At 35.9% G+C, this 23,010-nt stretch overlaps 1 protein-coding gene across 9 annotated transcripts in view; it reads left to right on the top strand.

Moving 5' to 3' along the window:
- Window positions 1-22,878, top strand: part of PHTF1 (putative homeodomain transcription factor 1) — a 31,076-nt gene extending 8,198 nt beyond the window's left edge. For 7 of the 9 annotated variants that reach the window (XM_025175184.2, XM_088154400.1, XM_025175183.2 and 4 more), the window contains 17 exons: window positions 324-380; window positions 1,672-1,741; window positions 3,103-3,261; window positions 6,978-7,143; window positions 8,036-8,185; window positions 8,976-9,117; window positions 10,001-10,186; window positions 11,584-11,661; window positions 12,727-12,945; window positions 14,125-14,253; window positions 15,310-15,582; window positions 15,916-16,047; window positions 16,213-16,299; window positions 19,109-19,264; window positions 20,322-20,417; window positions 20,550-20,675; window positions 21,556-22,878. In XM_025175184.2, coding sequence (XP_025030952.1) covers window positions 324-380; window positions 1,672-1,741; window positions 3,103-3,261; window positions 6,978-7,143; window positions 8,036-8,185; window positions 8,976-9,117; window positions 10,001-10,186; window positions 11,584-11,661; window positions 12,727-12,945; window positions 14,125-14,253; window positions 15,310-15,582; window positions 15,916-16,047; window positions 16,213-16,299; window positions 19,109-19,264; window positions 20,322-20,417; window positions 20,550-20,675; window positions 21,556-21,576 — 2,247 coding nt within the window. In that variant the 3' untranslated portion in view covers window positions 21,577-22,878. Of the gene's footprint in view, window positions 1-323; window positions 381-1,671; window positions 1,742-1,902; window positions 3,262-4,979; window positions 5,208-6,977; window positions 7,144-8,035; window positions 8,186-8,975; window positions 9,118-10,000; window positions 10,187-11,583; window positions 11,662-12,726; window positions 12,946-14,124; window positions 14,254-15,309; window positions 15,583-15,915; window positions 16,048-16,212; window positions 16,300-19,108; window positions 19,265-20,321; window positions 20,418-20,549; window positions 20,676-21,555 lie in introns of those variants that run through there. The other 2 variants (XM_025175185.2, XM_025175186.2) reach the window with 2 other exon arrangements.
- The last annotated feature ends 132 nt before the right edge of the window (window positions 22,879-23,010 follow it).

Here is a 23,010-nt window from a genome sequence, read left to right as displayed (position 1 = left end):
AATTCTACTTAGAGATATTGAAGAATGAGTTATAAAATAAACCCAAAATATAGTTGTGTATTTATTTTATTTCATAATGAATAATGAAGTTTAATTATTGAATCTTAACACATAACATCATTTAGAATAACGATGATTGCTTTCTTCTTCCATTTGTAATAACAACCTATATCACCTCTCCAAAATATTCCTTTCTATGTCTGTAGTATTATATAGAGGAATTCTAGGAAATAACTCAGGAAATATTCAAATGTTACTGTTTTATTAATACATTGGTGTTAAAGGTAAAAGTAATATATGAGGAATAGCTGCTCTTTTTTCAGATTGGAGCTTATGATCAACAGATATGGGAAAAATCCATAGAACAGACTGAGATGAAGGTAAAGTTTTGCGGACAATTTTGTTGAACTTCTTAATTCTTTGTTTTGTGGATCTGTGGAATGACACAGCTGAAATATGTTGTATGTGAGAAATAGAATGGCACGTAAAATAAATATACTTGTAAGGGGTTCAATGTATATGGTATTTTCTACTCACAATTGCCCACATCTAATTAAAGGGAATTTGCAGTGTAGAGAGTTGTGAGGTATTCATTGACTTTCTACCATGCAATTGTTGAAGACAGCTCTGCAGTACTTCCTCATTGCCATAAGTGGAAATACTGTGCTTGATGAAAATTTGGATGCACAAGTCAGTCATGCTCTGAGCTGAAACAGAAGCATTATGAGAAATCAGAAAGACACTGTACCGCAGTGAAGATTTGGCAGTGTAAATGTAACCGACTGGGAGCAAGGTAAAGTCCAATAGAGAACTGAATGTGATAAAGATTATTTGGCTGTGATTCTAAAAAGCAGATATTGTAGCATGCTCCCTGAAGAACATGAGAATTTTAGCTTTTATTAATATTTAAGTTTACATTAATGACACAGATTAAAACTTGTTTTAGTTTTCTTCATGCAAATGTTATGAGAAGCTGGCAATAATAGATTGTCAGCATTAGAGTCTGTATCCAATGGTGGCAATTCTGCTAATAGAAAATGTCCACCAGTGGAATAGGATATGAGTATTTTTTATTTTTGAAATTTCTTGAAACAATTGCATGCCCTGCTGCTGTGATTAAGAAACAGTTACATTTGTATTTGGTTGGGGCTACAGAGGGGAGAAAGTATTATTATCTTCCTGCTCATGATGGATGTCTTCTGTCAGAGAAATGACCAGCACTTGATTTCATACAGTGTATTAATTTTTCAGACATGGTAAGGGCATGTGGTAGTACATTTATAAATTAAAATGGGATTGACAAATTGTAGGAGTAGAGGAAACAAGCAATAGCATACAGGTCTTATATCATAATGTGGAAATTATATTTAGGTATTTTTCATTTGTGTATATCTTTAAAAACATACTTTGCTTATATATCTTTATATGAAAACATGGCAGATATTCTCTGATATAGCCTTGCACTATGTGGTTGCCTTTTATATGGCATTGGACTACACTTCCCAGAATTCTCAGCCAATTAGAATTAGACTGGCTGGGAATTAGAGAAGGTTATTCTCTGTTTCCCATGTGAACATTACTATGAAAGAATAATTGTAATCTAATCTATATGCTATGTGATCAAGGACATAACCTATTATTTGTTCTAATTGTTTATTACTAAATGTGCAGGGCTTCAAAAGCAAACCCAGAAAGAAAGGCCACATACAGCCTGACTTGATAGATGTTGATTTAATAAGAGGTATGAACTATTTGAACATTTAATCACTTGTATTACATTGGCAAAACATTTATATTTTGTAGAGTCAGTCATGACAAGTAATAGCTATTATACAAATATAGTATTTAGTATTTGTCTTATTTTATTTATAATAAAATTATAAATAAAATGTCTGCTGTGTTTTTTGGACTTTCATGGCAGCTTAGAATAATTAAAAGCCAATTAAACCAGGACAAGACATTTTAAAAGCCAGCAAAGATTTATATTTAAGCAAAACAAAATATTTCAAGATCCAGTGTAAAATTAATAAAGGCAGGCCTCTTGGAGATCCCCAGTATTGCAAGTGATACTTGAAAATATTTCCTGACAAGCACCTTTCTAAAGTGATTGGGCCTAGAACAACAACAACAACAACAGAATGGGCAAGGACAGGCAGTTCACATGTGAGATAAGGCAATCTTTCACATAACTTGGGCCCAAATTGATTAGAGATTTATTAAAAATAAACATCACTTTGAATCTTTTGTAGAAATGAATTGGAGGCATTGCAGATTTCCTAACACTGGGTGAAGAGTCTCCAATCCCACCTACCCCAACAGATAATGTTCTGGCTGCTGTGTTTTGTACCTAATTGAAATTTTGAAATATTCTGTACCCTTATGTATAGCATATTGCAAACATCTACTTTGATCATTAATAAAATATTTGTAACAGATATACTCCTCCAAGAAATAGGAGAGGTAGTACGTCTGCCAAAATTTTACAGAAGCACTCCTAGCTACCATTTGACAATGTAAGATCAGAAAGACTCCTAGATACACTGGAACAGAGAATATCCTCCTTCAAAAACAGCATATCCCCATCCAGAACAGATTATGCGCCTAATTCTTAACTAGATTTCTTAAAGGTACGGTCTCTTTAAAGTAAAACTTAACTTCTGCTGATTTTATATCTGTCCATGAAGCTTTCTTGGCAACAGGATGGAAGTGCTTTGCCATTGTCTTTTTCTGGGATTTTTTCTTTGGGGATGGATTGGGAGGGTGTGTGCTTCCCAGCCTGACCTCCAACCCTGGATAGTAGACATTTCTGGATAGTCTGCTATTCCAGGGCTAACCAGGTCTGACTATACCACATCTCATTTGTATGGATTAAATTTCAACTTGGTGCTGGGACCAATTTCTGCCAGAGCTTCCTCAGTTGCCCCAACTTCATTCAAAAGGTAAAAACAGAATATTGATGATGTTCAATCAAATCCCTAGATAATTGTCTCACAGTTCTCATTTTCCAAGAAAATCTTGACTTAAGTAGGAAAGAAATAACAGCTAATGCACTTTTCTTGATTACCTTCTAAAATACTTGTTTTCATCATACAAAATTTTCAGGTTCCACATTTGCCAAAGCTAAACCTGAAATTCCTTGGACATCACTTACAAGGAAGGGAATTGTGCGAGTAGTGTTGTTTCCATTTTTTAGTCATTGGTGGATACAAGTGACCTCTTGGCGTATATTTATATGGCTGTTAGTACTCTACCTCCTACAAGGTAAGTAGAGATTAAAATTATGCTGGGATCATTGAACAACCTAAGAAATTAACTCTGGGTTTGCCTACTTAAATGGATCTAATGGTGAAGCTCCATATTAAACCATGACTTATGCCATGACTAAGAAGCTAGTAATATTGATTTTAAAAAGCAGAAATACATCTTCTATTAGCTTGTATACAGAGACTTCATTTGGGGTGCCTCCTTCATGTGTATTACTTGTTCATTACATGAACAGGCTGTCTGAAGATGAGAATGGAGTTTGATCTTCTACTTGTGGCTCGGGGAGGATATGGGAGGGATATTTGGGATGACCAATGAGCTATCTGAAGCATATTTTTCAACTTCCAAAGGTTTAACTGCATTTCAGCTGGCAGCAGTAAATCTCAAATCTATCCAGGGGTGGTTGAGGGTCACAGAGCAGTGAAAGTAGGAAAATTGTCTTGGGTTAATAACTCGGATGATACCAAATCTGAACCACAAAGAAATAATGGAGACCTGGCATGAGGCTTAGAAAATCCTTACTAATATAATTATTAATAATTAATAATAGAATTATTAAGGGGGGTTCTGGTCCCAATGATATTCTGGGTAGAAACATGAATAATTCTGCAGCTGAGACCAATAATGATGCAGCAATGGGAAGAGTAACAAATATATCACCAGGAGAGCCAACCAAGGGCTTGAGAAAAGGAGAAGTGAAATAGGAAAACTCCCATTTAAGAGGATTGTCTCACTATCAGCAGTTTCATTTAATCGAGAGATGTGGTGCTGGAGTGTCACTATTGCATGGAAAGCAATTTCGGATTTGATATTCCTGAGTTGAAGAACTACAGTCTTGAGGCAGGAGGGCCACTGCTGAGGTAGAATACCCGGTTCTTAGATGGACACTTGTTGCTATGCCTCTGTGGCTGACTGGGTGATGCAGATTGAAAATCTGGGAGGAACTGGACTTCCAGGCAGGGAAAATGGCGGATTGATGCATCTCTGAAAGTGTGGAGATGATGCTGAATCTGGAACTGCAACTGGGCAAAGAGAAGCTGAAGAAATCACCCATATGTGTTCTGGACAGCAGCTCCTTATGAGAGGAAGCCTACAGGATCTGAAAGGACTCTGTAGACACCTTGTGGGTAAGAGCGTCAGGAGCTGAGGAAGGGAGATGAGGCTTGCAGCCTCAGCAGAACCTTTAATGTGCACTGGGTTGGACCAAACCCTACTTTCTTAGCCATTTTGGATTATAACTATTTAAAAGCTAAAGAGATGTTTGGAGCAGCAGTTTAACTGGACCATCCATAAGTGTTCCTATGGCCCGTGTCGTATTTAACAGAAAAAGAACAAGAAAACTCTAAAACTTAACTTGCAGCAAAAAGCACACTAAGAGCTTGGACAATAAAAGTTTTAAATGGATAAAGGGACCAGTGATATTTTTTGGAACTTAATTTACTCTAAGTTCCTGTGAATTAATTAAATAAATAGCACGTACCTCCATAAGATAGTGTTTTGTTTAGGTTCTTCAAGGAAAATAGCAGGTAGACTTTTTTAAACAAAAAAGACAAGGGATCATCATAAAAGGGCAGGAACTGTATAGAGAGTAGAAATAGAGAGACTTTAAGGAATCGTCATGGAAGTACACAGCTTAAAGTATTACAAAAAAAGAAAAAAACATAGGTAAAGTCTTGTTCTTTTTGATGTTTCTACTATTTGGATTACAAATTAAGACAGAAAGATGGCCACAACTAGAAAAGCAGTGAAAGAAGGGAGGAGAGGATCACTGACTGACCAATCTACTGGAATTACACCTGAGATATTACAGAGGATGTTTGAAGAGATGGGAAAGAATGTCACAGCTTCAACAGCGGCTGTGACAGCATCTGAAGGGGAAAAGTTGGTGAATCTGGAGGAAAGAATGAATTAAAAAATCGAAGAATCTGTAATGCAGATCAAAGGTAAAGTTCAACAAATTAAGGAAAAAGTAGAAATTCTGGAAACCAAGACTGAAGTGTTAAGTCAAGAGATGGAAAAAGATTTAGATAATTTGGCAGTATTAGAATTAAGAGAGAGGGAATTTCATCTGAGGTCAAGGTCAGTTCTAGAAGAACCTGGTGAGGATGTAAGAAATAGTGTAGTTCAGGTTTTAACAAAATGTTTGGAATGGGAAGAAGAAGATATGGAAGCAGAAGTGGATAAGGGGTATAAAATTAACACAAGATATGCTAAATTAAGAAATATACCAAGAGACATATTAGTGCATTTTGTCAGGAGAATAAGAGATCAGATTCTACAACAACACTTCAGTACTAAGTTAAAGATGGGCAACTCGTATGTAATCCTGCTTAAAGAAATACCCATCAGCAGTATTATAAAAGACTTATGAATGATTGGTTTTATATATAACTGCAGCAAGACTATTATATACACAAAGATGGAAAAATGTAGAAATACCCACAATGGAGGAGTGTACTGTGAAGATAGTAGAACTTGCTGAAATGGCTAAATTGCCTTATCTGATTAAGGAAGGAACAGCAATTATTTTTATAAAAGACTGGAAACCCTTTATGGATTTTTTGCTGAAAATGGATGAAAATGAATTGGTGATTTCAGGATTTACTGATTAAAAAGGATTGTTTATGGGAAGAAGGGAACCAGGATATCTAATTTGGGAGGGTGGAAATGGTAATAATCATGCTAGTAACTGCTGCAAAGAAGATTGGAAGTTGCTTTTCTAGATATCTTTCTTTTTCTTTTTTCTTATCTCTGTTCTTTTTCTTTTATCTTTTTATATCTTTTTCTTTTTTCTACTCCCCCCCCCCTAATTTTCTGTAGTTTTTTAATTCAGTGTAAAATTCTTTTCCAATAAAAATTATCTATATATAAAACAGAAGAATCTGGGAAGAACTTATTAAAGTAGTCATATCATTTTCAAGGCCCACAAAAATATATCAGAAACTACTTCTGGCTGTCTCTTCATATGTGTGCATGCACAACCATTCCTGCATGTGCATAAACCAACTCTTTTGAAGGCTTTGCACAGGCTATATCTATTTCCATTTACATCGTTGTAATCTGTATCATGCCAATTTTTGAGGATGGGTCTCAGCAAATGCAGATTAAGGTGTCACCCAATATGGGATTTGATGAAGAATCATGGGACAAAGGAGTCATAGTCAATAGTTGGTCTAGTGTTAAACTTCTACCTATGATAAATCAATCCTAAATTCATCTTTTTAAACACATAATTAGCAAAGGAGAAACTCAGTGCTAAGGTTGCATATGCTGTAGTTTCTTGATGTAACTATGTTAAACCTGTTTTATTTTTATAGGTATTGCGACATTTTTGTCAGTACAAGAAAGAATAATGACTGATTTTATTTATTGACAGAGCTTATAGACCATGCCAATCAGCTGGGTTATGTATTACCCCCCCCCCCAATTCATAATTGGGTTTAAAACAGTGCAAATCAAATTTAAAAACAAAACTGAACATTAAAATAACATAAAACCAGAAGACATACTCAAAAGAATAAAAGCAGTTATTCCTCAGGAAAAATAGTTATATTTTGTATTACTGAATATGTCACATTACTGAAATGTCATATTATTAAACCAGAAGGTTAGTATCTTTATATGTAGTATCTTTATTTGGTATGCACTTATTTATAAGTGTAGTACAAATCCTATTTTTACCTGTTAGACAATTTATATACTTTTTTTTTCAGTTGTAGCAATTGCATTATACTCCATAATGCCAATAGTGAGTGCAAGTGAAATCATCGGACCATTGTGCCTTATGCTTCTAATGGGAACTGTACACTGTCAGATAGTATCTACTCAGTTAACTAAATCCTCAGGAAGTGATGGGAGCAGTATTGGCCGAAGAAGGAGGTGAGAGAAGAACATCAGCAGCTTGTGGGGGGAATGAACTTTTTAGAATCAGAATATTTCTTTGCATGCTGCTTAAAGGCCACTTTTAATGTTCTTATAATATGTACGTTATGAATTGTGTCTGTGCTTGCACTTTCATTGATTATTCACCTGTTTTAGCTAGATTCTTATAAAAAGTTATAGCTTTCATATTTAAATTTACGAATATGTACTAGTTTGCAGTGTTTACATACCACTCTTGATTATAAATATATCAAAGCAAATTCCATAAAATGATAATATGCATAAACATGAAACACAAAAGTATGAAAATAATAAAACCAATTAATAAGCAATTGCTTGAGCATTTAAAAAAGGTAGAAGAAATCAAGGCAATATTGGGCAACTAGGTTAATTTATTGCAGAAATATTCCATGGTAGGAACTTGCTTAATCTCAGTAGGAAGTTTTTTTCATATAGTGGGCTCTGCTACAGTCTTGGCCCATCTCTCTTCCGCAGATTGATGAATATCAGTAGGTTTAGTACAGTTAGCAAGATACACTCACCAAAGTTTAAGTAGGTGTATAAAGAAGGAGGCATTTCCTTTGATCATTGAGTTCTAAGACATTTAGAGTGTTATAAATCAACAACAAACTGTTGAAAATAACTCATATTTAATTTTGCCAGAACAGTGACATGAGCTCTATGTGGGACATATCAGATATTTTATCAGCGAAGCAGGAAGTATATATTTCCCGTCCTTTTATCATTAGAGGCATTGTTAGCGGTCTGCTGTTCTCCTTCACTGTACTTCATAAGTTTTTAATTTAGTAGGACTAGTATTTTTGGACAGAAAAAAAATTAAGGGTGATATTATCGAACACTGAGTTGATGCTAATTTTTTTTAATCTAGAAAAACACGCAAATTTGCAGGAGGTGATGGAACTATCTACACTTCCACTGACAAAATCAGCAGAACAGAGGAGCCATTGGAGTCCTCATCCAGGATCAGCAGCTTTTTTGATTCAGTATTGCGCCGAAGGAGCAGGGAGGGGTATGGTTGGTAATATTAGCTTGTTCAGAAGATATGACTGACATTTTAATTGAGTTTTAACTATAAATTAAATAAAAATAAATAAATAAATAAATAAATAAAATATTGCTCCAAGATTACATCATAGCATTTTTTATGGCTGAGTTATGTGCATTTATGAAAAGGGGCTGCCAAACTGTCTTTCTAGAGCTGCTGGACTCTCTTCTTTCTTCAATCCTATCTCATTTATATTTTTATATACCACATTCCATCAGACAACTCAGGGTAGCACAAAAGTTTTCCCTCCCCACTTTTAGTAATCACAGCAATCCTGGGAAGTAGATTTTGTTATGACAGCGAATGACTCAAGACTCACCAGACAGCTTCATAGTTGAAGAGGGATTTAAACTATTATTCCTTTGTACATAGTCCAGCATTCCAACCAGTGTGTGTAACTTTGATTTGCCAGTTAAATGCATGGTATTGTCTTGCTTTATTTAAAAGTGTTACCAGGAAGAATGGGAGAAAATGTTATTCCTTCATTTTCTCTCAACACATTCTGTGTCAGATAGATGACAAACTTCAACTTTTGAGAATTCAAGTTTTGATAGATTTTAAAATAATTAAGCAGAAATGTTATCTTATGGACTGGCCATAATGAGGACTGCTCATTTACAAGGTCTGAAACTTGTACACTTCAAAGTGATGTTCATAATTCTATACATTTAATATGTAAAAGACCATGGAAAATTCTGTATCTTTTCAACCGTGTCTTGATTTTAAAAGTGTGAATAAGGAAGACATGCATTTCCTTCCATAGGGTGAAAAGGGGAAAACGGGTAGCTGATAAAGGGACTGAAACAGAGCATAGCAGTGGTATGAAACGCAGGATTTCCAGATCTGAGCATAGTTTTCAGCGGTCCAAGGATCCTGAAATGCAGTTAAATATAGATAGAAAACAGGTAAGATTTGAACTTGATGTACTAAGTTGATGCAAATGTCAAAGTCTGTATGAACAGTAATGCATACATTAAATCTTACCCACTCATCTGAATTCTGGAAAATATGGAATATACCTTTCCAAAAGAATGTTTATAATTGTAGACATAGGTAATATTAATAATCACTTATTTAATTATAGAAAATTACCACCTTGGAAAATAATTTCAACTTGTCTGTCATAAAATAGTCTTTTTTTTTTCTGTATTAAACTTAAAATTAACCTGTTCTTCCAACGATGCAATTTAGATTAAAATGACCTTTGCTATCAATCCTCAACATATAGGAAGTTAGTTTGGATTCGAGAAAGAGAAACATTTATAATTTTTATTTCAACTTTCCTTCAAGGAAATAAGCTTGGTATACATGGATCCTCCTCCTAATTTTATCTTCGTAGCAATTATATGAGTTAAGTTAGGCTGAAAAGAAGTGACCCTCCTACTGTATGAGCTCCATGGCTAAAAAGATTCAAAATGCAGTTTACCAGATCATAGTTCAACGTTGCTTCTCAGTCATAATAGTAAAAGTATCTGTGGAATTGCATGCAGGGAAATTGACAGATGGGTCCATATCCATGCAGTTGTCCTACATCAAGTAAACTGCAGCGTTGTGTGTGTGTGTGGGGGGAGTTTCAATCATGTTGTAGATTAATTATTGCTAAACTCTGAAGCCGTGTAAGGTGTAACTATATTACAGTGTGGGTTTGTCTGTGCTGATGTATTTTGTTTGTACTGCTATTAGAGTAAATTCCTAGTGGTTAATTCCTATGATACAAGATTGCATGAATGTGAACTGTCCCATTAGCTTGATGTTACTTAGCTTTAATCCTGATTGGTATTCTTTCAGACTATTTCTAGACATTCTGGAATTTCTGATGAGTTGTCAAGTGAGGAGGAAGCAGATACTGTGGGTCAGATAGTTTTGTTGCGTAGAAGTGTAGAAGGTGGCCCTACTATAATTGTTACTGAAGATCAGAGCAAAAAGTCTTCTCTTGCTTCTGCATCTCCTTCAACAAATCAGTCAGTGTCACAGGTAAGTGTATTATCAAAAACTGTTATCCAGTTACTTAGGCACCAAATGAATTTTACTTTTAATCAAGATAAGAAAGAGATTAGGCCAGCCTTCAACTCTTGTGGGCTCCACTTGTGTCGGGACAGCAACTCTCAGAATTACCAGTTAATATACCCATATCTGCAGGGCACCAGAAAAGTGTAATAATCATTAATCCTAAGCCTAACCCTGAACTCATAGATTATATTATGTCATGTTTGTAATTTATACTCCTTGGTATTTATTTATTTATTTATGCTAGCAATGAATTCCAGTTTAACTATGCACTGTGTGAAGGAGAATAATGTTTATTGGTCATGACATTTAGTTTCAGTGAATAACTCATATTCTAACATTGTAATACAGGGAGAAAATTATATTCATAGCAATAGATTATATAACATTTAGTTCTTGATCAGGATTCTGGGTACCATTTAGGATTAAGTCTATTGTTGTATGTCTCCCTTTTGGCTTCATGACTAGCAGTTCAAAACACAATCGTTTAATATATCTAGAATTTTAGTCTCTTTTATTAGGTTCAAGTTGTGCATTCTTCCCAGACACACACACACACACACACACCTAAACAGTTTAACCCATGGATTTTATGTGTATAGAATCTCTGGTTGTTGTCCTTCCACCCACTGAAAGATCCTGATGGTAAGTCACTTACAAGAAAAGATCCCTCCTATCATATTCCTCCAGTCAGCAGTATAGAAAGTTGAAAAATAAGGGAGGGTGAGTGTCTTCTAAGAGCAGATTCTTTTCATAGATATAACTGGAGAGCACAGTTATTTGGATGTACATAAATATGTACATACAGGTAGTCTTCACTTACTGATCACAATTGTCGACCACAACTGCAGTCACTAAGCGAAAAATCAAGTGGCCACACCAGACTTACAATGTCACTTCTGCTTCTGTCATTAAGCAAATCACTACAGTCGTTAAGTGGGACATCACATGACTGTCTTGTGATTTCACTTCCACGTTCTCCATTAAGTCTGCTTGTTCGAAACTGATTGTGAAACTTGCAAATGGCAATCACATGACTGTGGGACACTGCAGTGGTCATAAATGTGGACCAGTTGCAAAGCACCCAAATGGTGATTGCATGACTGTAGGATGCTTCAACAGCAGTAAATGTGAGGATTGGCCGCAAAGCTCCAATTTTTTTCAACTGTCTTTTCAACTTTGAATGGCCGCTAAACAAGGCAGTTGGTAAGCAAGGACTACCTGTACACACATACGGATTTGTCTTTTCAATAAGTGCAATACAATAGAATATTGTACTTTTAATATAAAATATACCATGTTTGTTACTTTGAAGATTTTCCACATTTTAGTTCTTCACTTATTCTTTTTGTGATCTGAGGCAGGTCAAGGAGGTGGTGAAATCAATGCAAGATTCTGACAGCATAGTGGAATCAGAACTTGAAGTAACAGTTCCTCATGAGGTATTCAGAATTAAAAATTACAATATGTTCTGGTGAAGTTCCTGGATGCAGCTGATCATTTTTTCATTATTTTGAAATTTAAGATTCTTCTCAGCATCACCTGAGAGTGGAGTTGGTATCACATAGGCAATAAGCCATGATTTGTTTTAATCATGGTTGGGGGAATAGACAATAGTGGCCTGGCTCACATGGTAATCCTAATAGATGAGCTTATGCAGTGTGTTAAATCAAAATTCATGAGCACATTATAGTTTCACATAAGGATAGGGTACATGGGTGCTTGCAATTTCCAGGCTCTCATTTGAGATCTCTGGAGTCTCTGAGAATTTTGCCATTGAAATTGAGCAACAGGCAGTCAAATTATGTTGGCCAAAAAAAGGTCACATACAGTCTGAACAAAATCTCCTTTTCTCACCTGGTTCTGGGGTGGAATTAATGCTGACATTTCTGTGTAGAATGTTGATGGTTTAATACAAGTGGCAGACCAGACATAAACTCATTTACAAAACTGCATTTTTTTATGTTGCCAAATTAATTCCTATGTAGAAATATGTTCCATTTTGCTTATAAGTTTGTTAATACGTATTTCAGTGTTTTTGGAATAGTTCAGCACATACCTATTGGATTTGACATCAATGAGTGGGTATATCTGTTGCGTCATACCACTAACAGTTTTATCAGTGCAATGTTCTCGATTAGCACCTCAGTGATTACTCTAACTTCTCTGCAGTATTGGTGAATTAGATTATTTGGCAGAAGTATTTCATAGTATTTAGAAAGCTAAAGGGGCAAATCTGTGTCAGGCAATTTTCATGATAAAGGAGGATAATTGGAATGGGCTGATACCTTTCCATGGGACTAGACTTTTAAAAATAATTTGATGATGATGATGATAATAATTCAGATTTAATATAGCCACCCATTCCAGTCGCTTGCACTATTATAACTTAAATTAATTAAAAGGTTGCAGAAGAGTGCCATGTTGTGACAGGTAATAAAGAATTCAGTGATTGGTCTTAATTAAATTAGGATTGCAATAATGATTTTCTGAATACTTCCTTACAGGAGTCCAAAGCCCAATATAGTAGTGAATCTCAAAGTGGTAGTGTTTCTCATAGAGATTCAGAGAGTACTCGCCATGACTCTGAGACAGAAGATATGTTGTGGGATGATTTGCTTCATGGACCTGAATGCCGGTCCTCTTTCACCAGTGACAGTGAGGAAGCAAAAGGAAAAGACAAGAAGGCAAGCAAACGAGATCTGAAGGACGATGTTTTCCAGCAGGTCTGTAACATGCAAAGCATTCCCCCTTGTGATGGTAGCTTAAGTAAATAAAGTCATCGGGAGACAGTACCAGAAATTCCTCTTTGTGTTCTCTGGCAACAAGATGTGAAACCCATTTTTCATGGTTTTCTGTCCAATTATATAGATTCCCTGTGCCATTTATCTGGATAAATAAAGCAGGCTGGTTTTTCAGTAGAGAAGGATTATCATCTAGCAAGAATCAGAAGAGTTTAATTTAGATATACTGTACTCTACTGTGTGACCCCAGGAATATGGAATTTAAGCAAAAGTATTCAAAGACATTGATTGCACATTGATGAAATGCAGCAGTCCACATGTGGGGGAAAAGGTGATTTGGAGCATGTGGGGGCATGCATGTAGCACCTGTTAGTGACTTCTTAAAGAAGCTATGGCTTTTCCTGGGCTTACATGGTGGAAACCAGTGAGCCCAGGAAAATATATGATTGTTATAGGGTACTGTCAGGTGCTGTGTGCCTGTCCCTACCTGCTCTAAATCAGCTTTTCCTATTTGAATCTGGAACTATGGCTATAGTCTTTCCAACTCAAGGGCACTGAAAAAAGTGTTCTTGATCTGATGATGTACCTATTAAATTTCCTACTGTCTTCACTCAAAGGGTAGATGTGATTATAGCCATTTATTACATTATAGAAAACATGTAATATGTATTTGCTGTATTATTAGCATAGTTTACATTTGGAATACATACTGAGAAAATAAGGCAAGTATGAAATATTGAGGGTATTTAGAAAATATGTGTCTACAACAAAAACTAGTACCATAGTGGTAGACATGCTGACTGTAAGCAGTTGGTGATAAAAAAAAAAAAAAACTGGGGAAAAGCCCCTGGGTACCCTGTTACCTGGAGTATACAGACATCAGAGAAAAAACATATCTGTTAACAGTTCTTATTACTGTAATAATCAAACATTTCAAGGTTCTGCTATAGACAACAGGAACATTAAAATGCACAGCAAGGATAGAAGTTAGGCTTTAATGGCATTCATGCTTACTCAGATAGGACCCATCTTTTGACCCATGTAAAGTCAATGGCAAAATGTTGGCTCAGTATCATGAAATGTGCTGTTTTAAAGCAATTTCACCCCATGTTAGAGACAGATTTTCCAGAATATAGTTTCAATATGTATTTTCTTCCTCAGAACCACTTGTTCTGGCTGCAGAACACAAGTCCTGCCTCTACCAAAGTGAGTGCGCTTATCTGGGAGGGGAATGAGTGCAAGAAAGTAGACATGTCTGTTCTGGAGATCAGTGGAATCATCATGAGCAGGGTAAGGATTATGCCCATCCAGTATACTCATACAGAAAAACTCACAGTTCTATTCTGTGCAGCTTGTTCTGTATCCACAAGCAAAATATGTTATTACAAGAACGTGAGAATTTGATAGAATGCAGTAGATATTTTTCCTTGGAGGTTCAGTGGGTTGCATTTTCCAAAGCTACAGGAAATTGTTTTTATATGGCTGCAAATTTGCATGTATGCCAACTTTGCAGTCTAATCTTCAGTGAGGTGAGTTGAATTTGATGTTGAGATTTCCACTCTTGATACTGCATTTTTTAGATGTAGCATGCTAATTCATACAGGTAGTCCTCAACTTACAACCACAATTGGGACTGGAACTTCCATCGCTAAACAATGCAGTCATTAAATGAGTCGTACCCAATTTTATGACCTTTTTTGCCATGGTTAAGTGAATCTGTAATGGAAGACATGTGCAAGGAGGATACTGGAATGGAGGATCAAGGTTATCAGGAGGGAGGGGGAGCATTCCTGGAGAGGTTACAGAGCAAGCGCTTCCTCAGCTCGCAGCAGGACTGTGAGAATAGGAAGAAGCTGAGACTGGCCCCTCCCCAGAGTCTCATATCCTCTAGTTGCTTTAGCACAGGTTTAGTCTGGCGAGATTCTGTCTATTAGGTGCAAGCTAATAAAGGAACTATACTGGACTGGACTGCCTCATTGTCGTTCTTGGGCTGGGCCTGACAGAATCACGCGGTCATTAAGCAAATCTGGCTTCTCCCATTGACTTTGCTTATTGGAAAACCCTGGGAAGGGCACAAATGGTGATCATGTGGCCCCAGGACACTGCAACCATCATAAATACATGCCAGTTTTGAAGCGCCCAAATTCTGATCACGTGACTGTGGGGATGCTGCAACAGTTGTAAGTGTGAGGACCAGTTATAAGTAACTTTTTCAGTGCTGTCGTAACTTTGAATGATCGTTGAATGGTCATAAGTCAAGGACTACCTGTAATGAAGTTTGCATGTCTCAAAAATGTACAGTATGTATAAGCGATGTAATGTTGATGTTGGTTTCCTCACCATTAGGTCAATGCCTGTCAGCAAGGATCTGGTTATCAGTGGCTGGGCAATGTGGTTACCATTGGTTTAGCTTTCCTTCCCTTCCTCTATCGACTCTTCCATTCAAAGACCTTTGAGCAGTTGTGGTCCTTGACTACAAAAGAAGCTTTGCATATCTTTTGTGGGGGTCCTACTTTCCCCCCTATAATCATCCTTGCAATTATCATCTTCCTGGAGCGCCTGTGCCTCACTTGGATGTTTTTCTTCATGATGTGTGTTGCTGAGAGGACTTACAAGCAGGTTAGTCTGGATTGTCAAAAAATAAAATAATAGGAGCCACATGACTGCCAAAGAAAGCACTGCTCTCTGTCTCTTGATTTTGCCATATGATTGTCTCATGTGGCAAAATGTATATGTTGTCATCACACTGCATGTTTACCCATGACAGACAAGTATTAGTTTCCCTTCTTATATTTAATAGTATTGTCATTCCTGTTCTAGAGAAATATGGATTATTAAAATGTTCTGCAAAGCTTTCGAAACATAGTGGTCAGAAAAGACCTTTGTGTAATTTTTGAATGATAGCAGTATGCATGTAATTTGCTGTGACTGACACTTATATTTTCTTTGCAGCGGTTTTTGGTGGCTAAACTTTTTAGTCACATTACCTCTGCTCGGAAAGCAAGAAAATATGAAATCCCACATTTCAGACTCAAGAAAGTAGAAAACATTAAGATCTGGTTATCACTTCGCTCCTACTTAAAGGTAAGTGATGTAAAAGCACTGAAATCTCAGCCTTAAACTGAAGATTCAAATTGTAGAGAGGATCTTAAGTTGCTACAGAATTTAAGCTATAAGGAATTGCTGTATGTTTTTGGCTCTTTATATGTAATACTGCATTGTTATAATTCAGTATGTTTATTTTGCCAGAGGCGAGGCCCTCAGCGATCTGTTGATGTAGTTGTATCCTCCATATTCTTACTGGCTCTTTCCATTGCTTTCATATGCTGTGCACAGGTAAGTTCTTTAGGTTTATTTACAGAGATAATGCTGACAATCCAATAATAACCCATAAAATAGGATGGATTTCAATATTAAGTCAGGGGTGATTTTGAAAGTTTCCAAGGATTTTTTGTTCCTGCTGTTGGTAGTTTTTCTAATCAGATCATTTTTACAGGAAATGCTTTTCAAACAATTCAGTAAATGAAAGTTGATATTCTATTGATTGATTATGTGGCACCAAGTTGTTTTAGACTCCTGGCAACCATATAGATTTTCTCCATGATGATCTATCCCTAACCTGATCCTTTAGGTCTTCCAACAGTGCACTCATTGCAAGTGTAACTGAGTCTACCCACCTTGCTCCTGGTCATCCTCTTTTCTTTCCTTCTACCTTAGAGAAGGCATTAGAGCCTTCTCCAGAGAACTAGGTCTTTGCATAATGTGTCCTAAGTAGAATAATTTTAGCTTGGTCATTTGTACCTTGAGTGAGAACACTGGGTTGATTTGTCTGATGATCCACTTGATGGTTGATCCTAAAATGTAGAAGCTATCCACCACTTTCATATCTTCATTACCAATTCTAAGCCTGGTTGTTCTACCTGTTATCTTTAGTTTGGTCTTATATTTAATTTTAGTCCTTTTTTTCCATTTTGCTCCTTAACTTTTAATCCTAGAGCTTGCAGATCCTCTACATTTTTGGCTATCAAGGTAGTGTCATCAGCATAGCGGAGGTTGGTGTTTTTTCCTCCAATTTTAAAACCATGCTTATCTTCTTCCAATCTAGTTTCTCTTAATATATATTCAGCATATAGGTTGAATAAATAAAGGGAAAGTATTCAGTCTTGTCACATTTCTTTGTGAACCTGCGGCCAATCTGTTTCATCATGTTCTGTCCATACTGTGGCTTCCTGACGTGTATATAAATTTCTCATGAGGACAATGAGATGTTCTGGGATTTCCATTTTTCTGGTCACATTGCAGTTTGATGTGAACAACACAATCAAAGGCCTTTCTATAATCAATGAAACATATAGTGACTTCTTTTGGTATTTTTTGGCTTTCTCAATTATCTAGTGTGCATCAGCCATAATGTTTCATATTCCTTGGCCTTTTCTAAAGTTAGCTTGAACATCTGGCATCTCTTTTTCCATGTAGGGCTCTAAGCTGTGTTGGATGATCCTAAGCATTATTCTATTAGCATGTGAAATTAAGGATATTGTACTATAGTTTACACACACTGTTAAGTCTCCTTTTTTTGGTATTGGAATGTAGCTTGACCTCTTCCAATCTGTTGGCCACTGTGTGATTTGCTGGCATGACTTGGTTAGAATGACTGATTCTTCTGTTGCTTGCCATATTTCAGTGGGTATTCCATCAGTTCCTGTATCCTTCTGACATGTTAATGATCAGAGTGCTATCTAACTTCATCTTCTAGTACTAGAGGTTCTTGTAAGTAGGGAATATCTTCTAAGGTATCTTGGATGTTGACATGTGTACTGTACATGTTTCAATGTACTCCTTCCATCTTCCTTTGATCTCCTTTGAATTGGTCACTATCTGTCCATTGGTGTCCTTTAGCATACCAATTCAAGGTTGGAACCTCCTCCTGAGTTCAGAGACCTTTTGAAAGGCTGCCCTTGCTTTTCCATGTCTGTTTACATCTTCAGTGTCTTTACAGATGTTGTTGTCTCTTCTAACAGCATTCTGAAACTCTTTGTTAAGTTCCTTTTTGAGATTTTTTTTGTCTTTCTTACCTTTGGCTTCTTTTCTCTTCTTGGCAATTTCCAAAGTTTGTTCTGACATCCAGTTTGGTTTCTTCTTTTCTTCATTTTCGGCAGTCTTTTTTCACATTAATGCTCAATGACTTCTTTACGTTCATTCCATAATTCTTCTAGTTCTCTATCAATGACATTCAGGACTTCAAAGCGATTCCTGATGCTCTCCTTGAAAACAGCGGGTATATGTTCAAGATCATATTGTGGAAATCGACTATCTTTCTTCTTCTTCTTTAGCTTACCTTGGAGCTTGCACATGAGCACTTCATGATCTACTTGGATGTTCTGTCAATTTCAAATTTAACTTGATCATGATGTGCTGTAGTCCTTTCATATAGTCTGTTTTCGCTGAATTATGTATTAATCTGCTGTTTCTGTTGGTAGGCTGTAATGAGTGTCATGACAGGTATTTCTTTATTGGTGTATACTTTTACTTAGAATAATTTTCTTGATTATGGCTGCTCTGCATGCATTAGTGGAGGAGCATTTACAATGCATTGTAGTGCTAAGAAACATATTGGTTTGTTTATCAGCTTGTATGCCATCTCAAACACTGGAATAACTCTAGGCAACTTAGATTCTTGAACAATGCACAATATTGTTTTTTCCCAAACTTGAGTATTTCAGGGATTTATTATAATCCCATCATAAGCTTCACTCTGGAAAGCTATGGATTAGAAGATGAATGAGTGAGTTTTGTTTTAGAGAGTTGGAAGATGAAGGGCTCAGCATCTGCAGTTATATATCCAAGGCTAGAGAAATTTTGACATGACAGTTACAACGGGGAGGATAGGGGAGGATCAGTAAATGAAAGAAAAAGAATCCCTCTTTCATTCTGTAAGTATATCCCTTTTTTCTGCTGTATGAACTAATTTGGATTTGAGAACATGTGCTAAAGTAACATGTAGTCCTCTTATGTCTTGTGGACACAGAGGTGTTCTTACTGTGCAGGGTGCACTATTAAATTGTGTGAAGTTATTAGCCAAGCTCTGTTCTAGAGCAGAGTTAAGTTCCAGTCTGTTTGCTGATTTTTGTGTTATTTTTCATAGGTTTTAAAAGGTCACAAGACATTTTTGAATGCTGCTTACAATTGGGAATTCCTGATCTGGGAAACTGCCCTGCTCCTATTCTTGTTGCGTTTGGCATCGCTAGGCTCTGAAACAAACAAGAAATATAGTAATATTTCAATTCTGCTTACTGAGCAGGTATTTTTGGATTCTTTGTACTATTTCTCTGTCATTATGTCAGATTAATAAATTATTATCTAAAAGTAATGTAGCAAGTTAAATACAAATTTTCAGTTAATGTTAATTTGCTGTTTATTTTGTTAAGTATTCAGAGGCTGTTTCTGGTGGTAGCAGATCTTTGAACTGTTCATAAAATATTAGTTACCCAACACGTAAACTTAAGTTTGTCAATCTTGAAGAAAGGCATGTTTTTAAGCCAAGCACTGTTAAGACAAAGATCAAGGATTGGATAGCTTTTGTGGAGGCCTTTTGTCTGGTGCATGAGTTTATAACTCCAAGGTACAAGGTTGTGGATTTTTTTTGGGTAACAAATTTCAGCGTCTTCATTTTCAAAAAACCCTGCAGACAGCTAAAGCATGGGCACTGTTTGATGAAAATGGAAGAGAGAAGTGATTTTACTCAATGAATAGGTCTTTAACACCCTGTGTAGCTTTGTATATTCTTTTCCCTCTGCCTGCCTGTGGATAACTTTTATAAAACAAATTTCCATAGGGTTATTTTTTTTCCCCCAAATCTGTTAATTAAAAATGCATACTTCTGTCATTTTTTTTGCTGTTGGTCAGGCTCTTAAAGTATATTCCAACTAAAGCATCTATCCATCTAGGTTTTATTTGGAGACATGCTTTCTAGGGTCTGTCATCACCATCTTTCATATAGTCTAAGCTAACAGGGGAAAAGCAGCCATTGCATTCTCCCCTTTTGGAGTTAGTGTATGTATTTCATGATCAGACTGTTGGTATCAAGGCAGATAGTTTGACTTTGTGCATGACCATGTACAGTATTTGAGCATTTAATCTAGATTTTTTTAAAAGCATACCCTACCAAATTTTAGCTGTTGTTTTTATTGGTCAAGAAAAAATGATTTCATTTATAAAAGTTGCTTTTGCTAATGTTTATGTTAGCTTTGTAGGGAATATAAAGGAAAGTTGAATGTATATGCTATTCCTGCAATTACAAGGCATACTTGGATTATTGCATAACTTTAATAAGCAATATTTAAATAATTCTCCTGCAGATAAACTTGTATTTAAAGATGGAAAAGAAACCAAACAAGAAAGAGCAGCTTACACTAGTAAATAACGTCCTTAAACTCTCCACCAAACTCTTGAAGGTAAAAATAATGTAATAATTTGCATTTCTTTGCCTGTTAGTGTTCCTCTGTTTATTTCTAAAAAGATGTTTGATGATCCCTTTATTGTATAAAAACAAGACTGCTGCATTATATTTCTGTTTCTTACCACAGGAGTTAGATACACCATTCAGACTATATGGATTGACAATGAATCCCTTGATCTATAATATTACACGGGTAGTGATCCTATCTGCAGTCTCTGGAGTTATAAGTGATTTGCTGGGCTTCAATATCAGAGTAAGTGTTGCTAAGTATCTTGTGAGGATAGCTTAGTTGTCTGTTTTTTCTAAACGTGTTGTTTACATAATGTCTATATTCTGTCTGCTCAAACATAGCCCAATCAGTATAACTGCCAAAGTAAAACAATTAATTTAGATTCAGGCTTCAGAAGCATGTAATATTCAGAGTGATAATCCCAAATTCTTAGATGTTTTGGGGCACATTTGGAAATCGTGAAACCACTGTAAGTACCACCCAAAAAAGTATTGTGTGGAAGATATGATTAATCACAAAAGACAAGCAGCTTATCAAAGAATCAGAATAAATCTTGGATCTGTACCCATAGGCAAACTGTGTATGATTATTCCTAGCAAAATCTTTTTTATAAAAGGAAAACTGTGGAGGATTAAACAGGACAAAGAGCCTGGATCTGTTAATAGTATTTTTTTTCAAAAATTAAGCAAATCTAAAAAAAAGTATTCTGGGTGCAGTTGGAGGTCTTCAAGGATGCTGTTGAAGCAGTAGGCATCCATGGTAGAGATCTCATTTTTAGGACTTCAGTTATTCTTAAAAATATTAAATGAGGCAGAGGTATAAAGCTACTTGTTTGGAAAGTATTCTAAATAGATGCATCTAATATATATGTTCTTTGAATAAAACCTTGGCAGTCTTGCTTATAAAAGCATGAAATGCACATATGAACTGGGATATAATTCTTTCTTGTTCTTTATGTACTTGACTTTCAAATAGTAGCTCATAAATATCTTGGGAAAAGAAGGAAAAACAGCAGGGACTGCTACTTCTAGTCATAAGTTTCACCAGTGAATGTTTTGCTTTCATGTGAGTTTAAAATTTATTTTTTGATTTTAATGTTAACTTTGTTCACATGATTTTTTAGTTGTGGAAAATCAAACCTTGAGAAAGAAGATGCTGCAGCCCATGAATGTTTGGGCAGAAACATTCTCTGCAGTACTACATAGGCTTGGCATGGTCATTGAAGGTGCTTTTCTAATTATGCCAGTCCTCGCATCAATACAAATGCTGTATTTTTCATACATTTTCTTAAGAATTTATAATTTTCAATGAGCCCATGGCTTGAAGAAATGGTTAAATAAATCTGAATAACTTAATTCCAATGTGCTCATCTTAGTTGGCTAAACCAGCTGCTCCTATGGAGCGAAGCAGTATGAAATTAGATGTCTTGCAACAAGGTTTCTTGAATGAATAAAAAGATAAAAAGCCAGTGTTATTCTGGTCTGAAACTGCCTGCTGTTAAACTCATGTGTGGCTGTAAGATTAATACAGCATCATAGCTATTTGGTACTTAATAGCGTAATATGGTGTATGTTTCTGGCAAGCTCACCTACTTTCTGTAGGTTGTAGTTGACCTATTTTTTACATTTCTAAGTGCCTCTGACAAAAAGCCTGTTCTTGAATGGTACTTGGTCTTACTTATTTTGCTGTACTGAGAGGTGAGAATGAAATTTTCTCCCATAAACTGAGTATATCCTCTTTAGGCATTTTACAGTTCAGCCTTCCGTTGCTTAGTAACACGTACAGCAGCAACAGAAGGTGGCTAACAGTAGACCTGTCACACATCAGGGGGGTTTATTTTGAAAGTACTATGAGAATTCTCCAAATAATGATCTGAATTAGCAAAGCAGTAATGAAAGAATAAAAATGTTTATATGCCACAGAAGTTTTACACAAGCAATTGGAAACTCAGATTTTTGCTGGGATAGATGTTATTGCTCATTGCTAGCAGTTAGCACCATGAAAACTGGGTTGGTTCTGAAGAAATTTTCAGGTCTATTAAAAGTTTTACATACCTTCCCCAATATTGGTAAATGTTAGAACTGTGGACATATAACATTTTCTGATATACATATTCAATCTTCCATCTGTGCAAATCAGTTTATACATATATGGTTTTCTATCTGTGATGTAATTGTGTTTCTAGGTCCACAGGAAAAAAAAAAGAAAAGGTAATGGACCCATAAAAGGAATTACCAAAGTTTGGCTACTATCACTACCATTTATGCAATAGGTTTTCTCTTTCAAACAATTCACTTCTTTTTAATCTCTGGAGGCAATACCTTTAGAAAATTCTATGTTATATATAAAGTTATTATTGGCACTCTTGTAAGCTGCTGAAGGAACTTGTATGACAGTATTTGAAATTAAATGTAACAAAGACAAATAAAACAGAAGTCAAGATGGAGATACCAGTGATGTGGGTTTTTTTTTTTTTCAGGTGAAGAGTATATGCTTGCAAGTGTCTATAGGGGTGAATTGGAAATAAGAATCTTCTGCTCCTAGACAGGGCTTAAAACGTGTGCTAAAGCAGTGAGAA

The sequence above is a fragment of the Python bivittatus genome, unplaced genomic scaffold (genome assembly GCF_059951505.1).
Source record: "Python bivittatus isolate LINGU-HERP-01145 unplaced genomic scaffold, Pbiv_v1 ctg000700_np1212, whole genome shotgun sequence".
NCBI lineage: Eukaryota > Metazoa > Chordata > Lepidosauria > Squamata > Pythonidae > Python > Python bivittatus.
The sequence above is the reverse complement of the archived record's forward strand: the minus strand, read 5'-3'. Positions and strand labels throughout refer to the sequence as shown.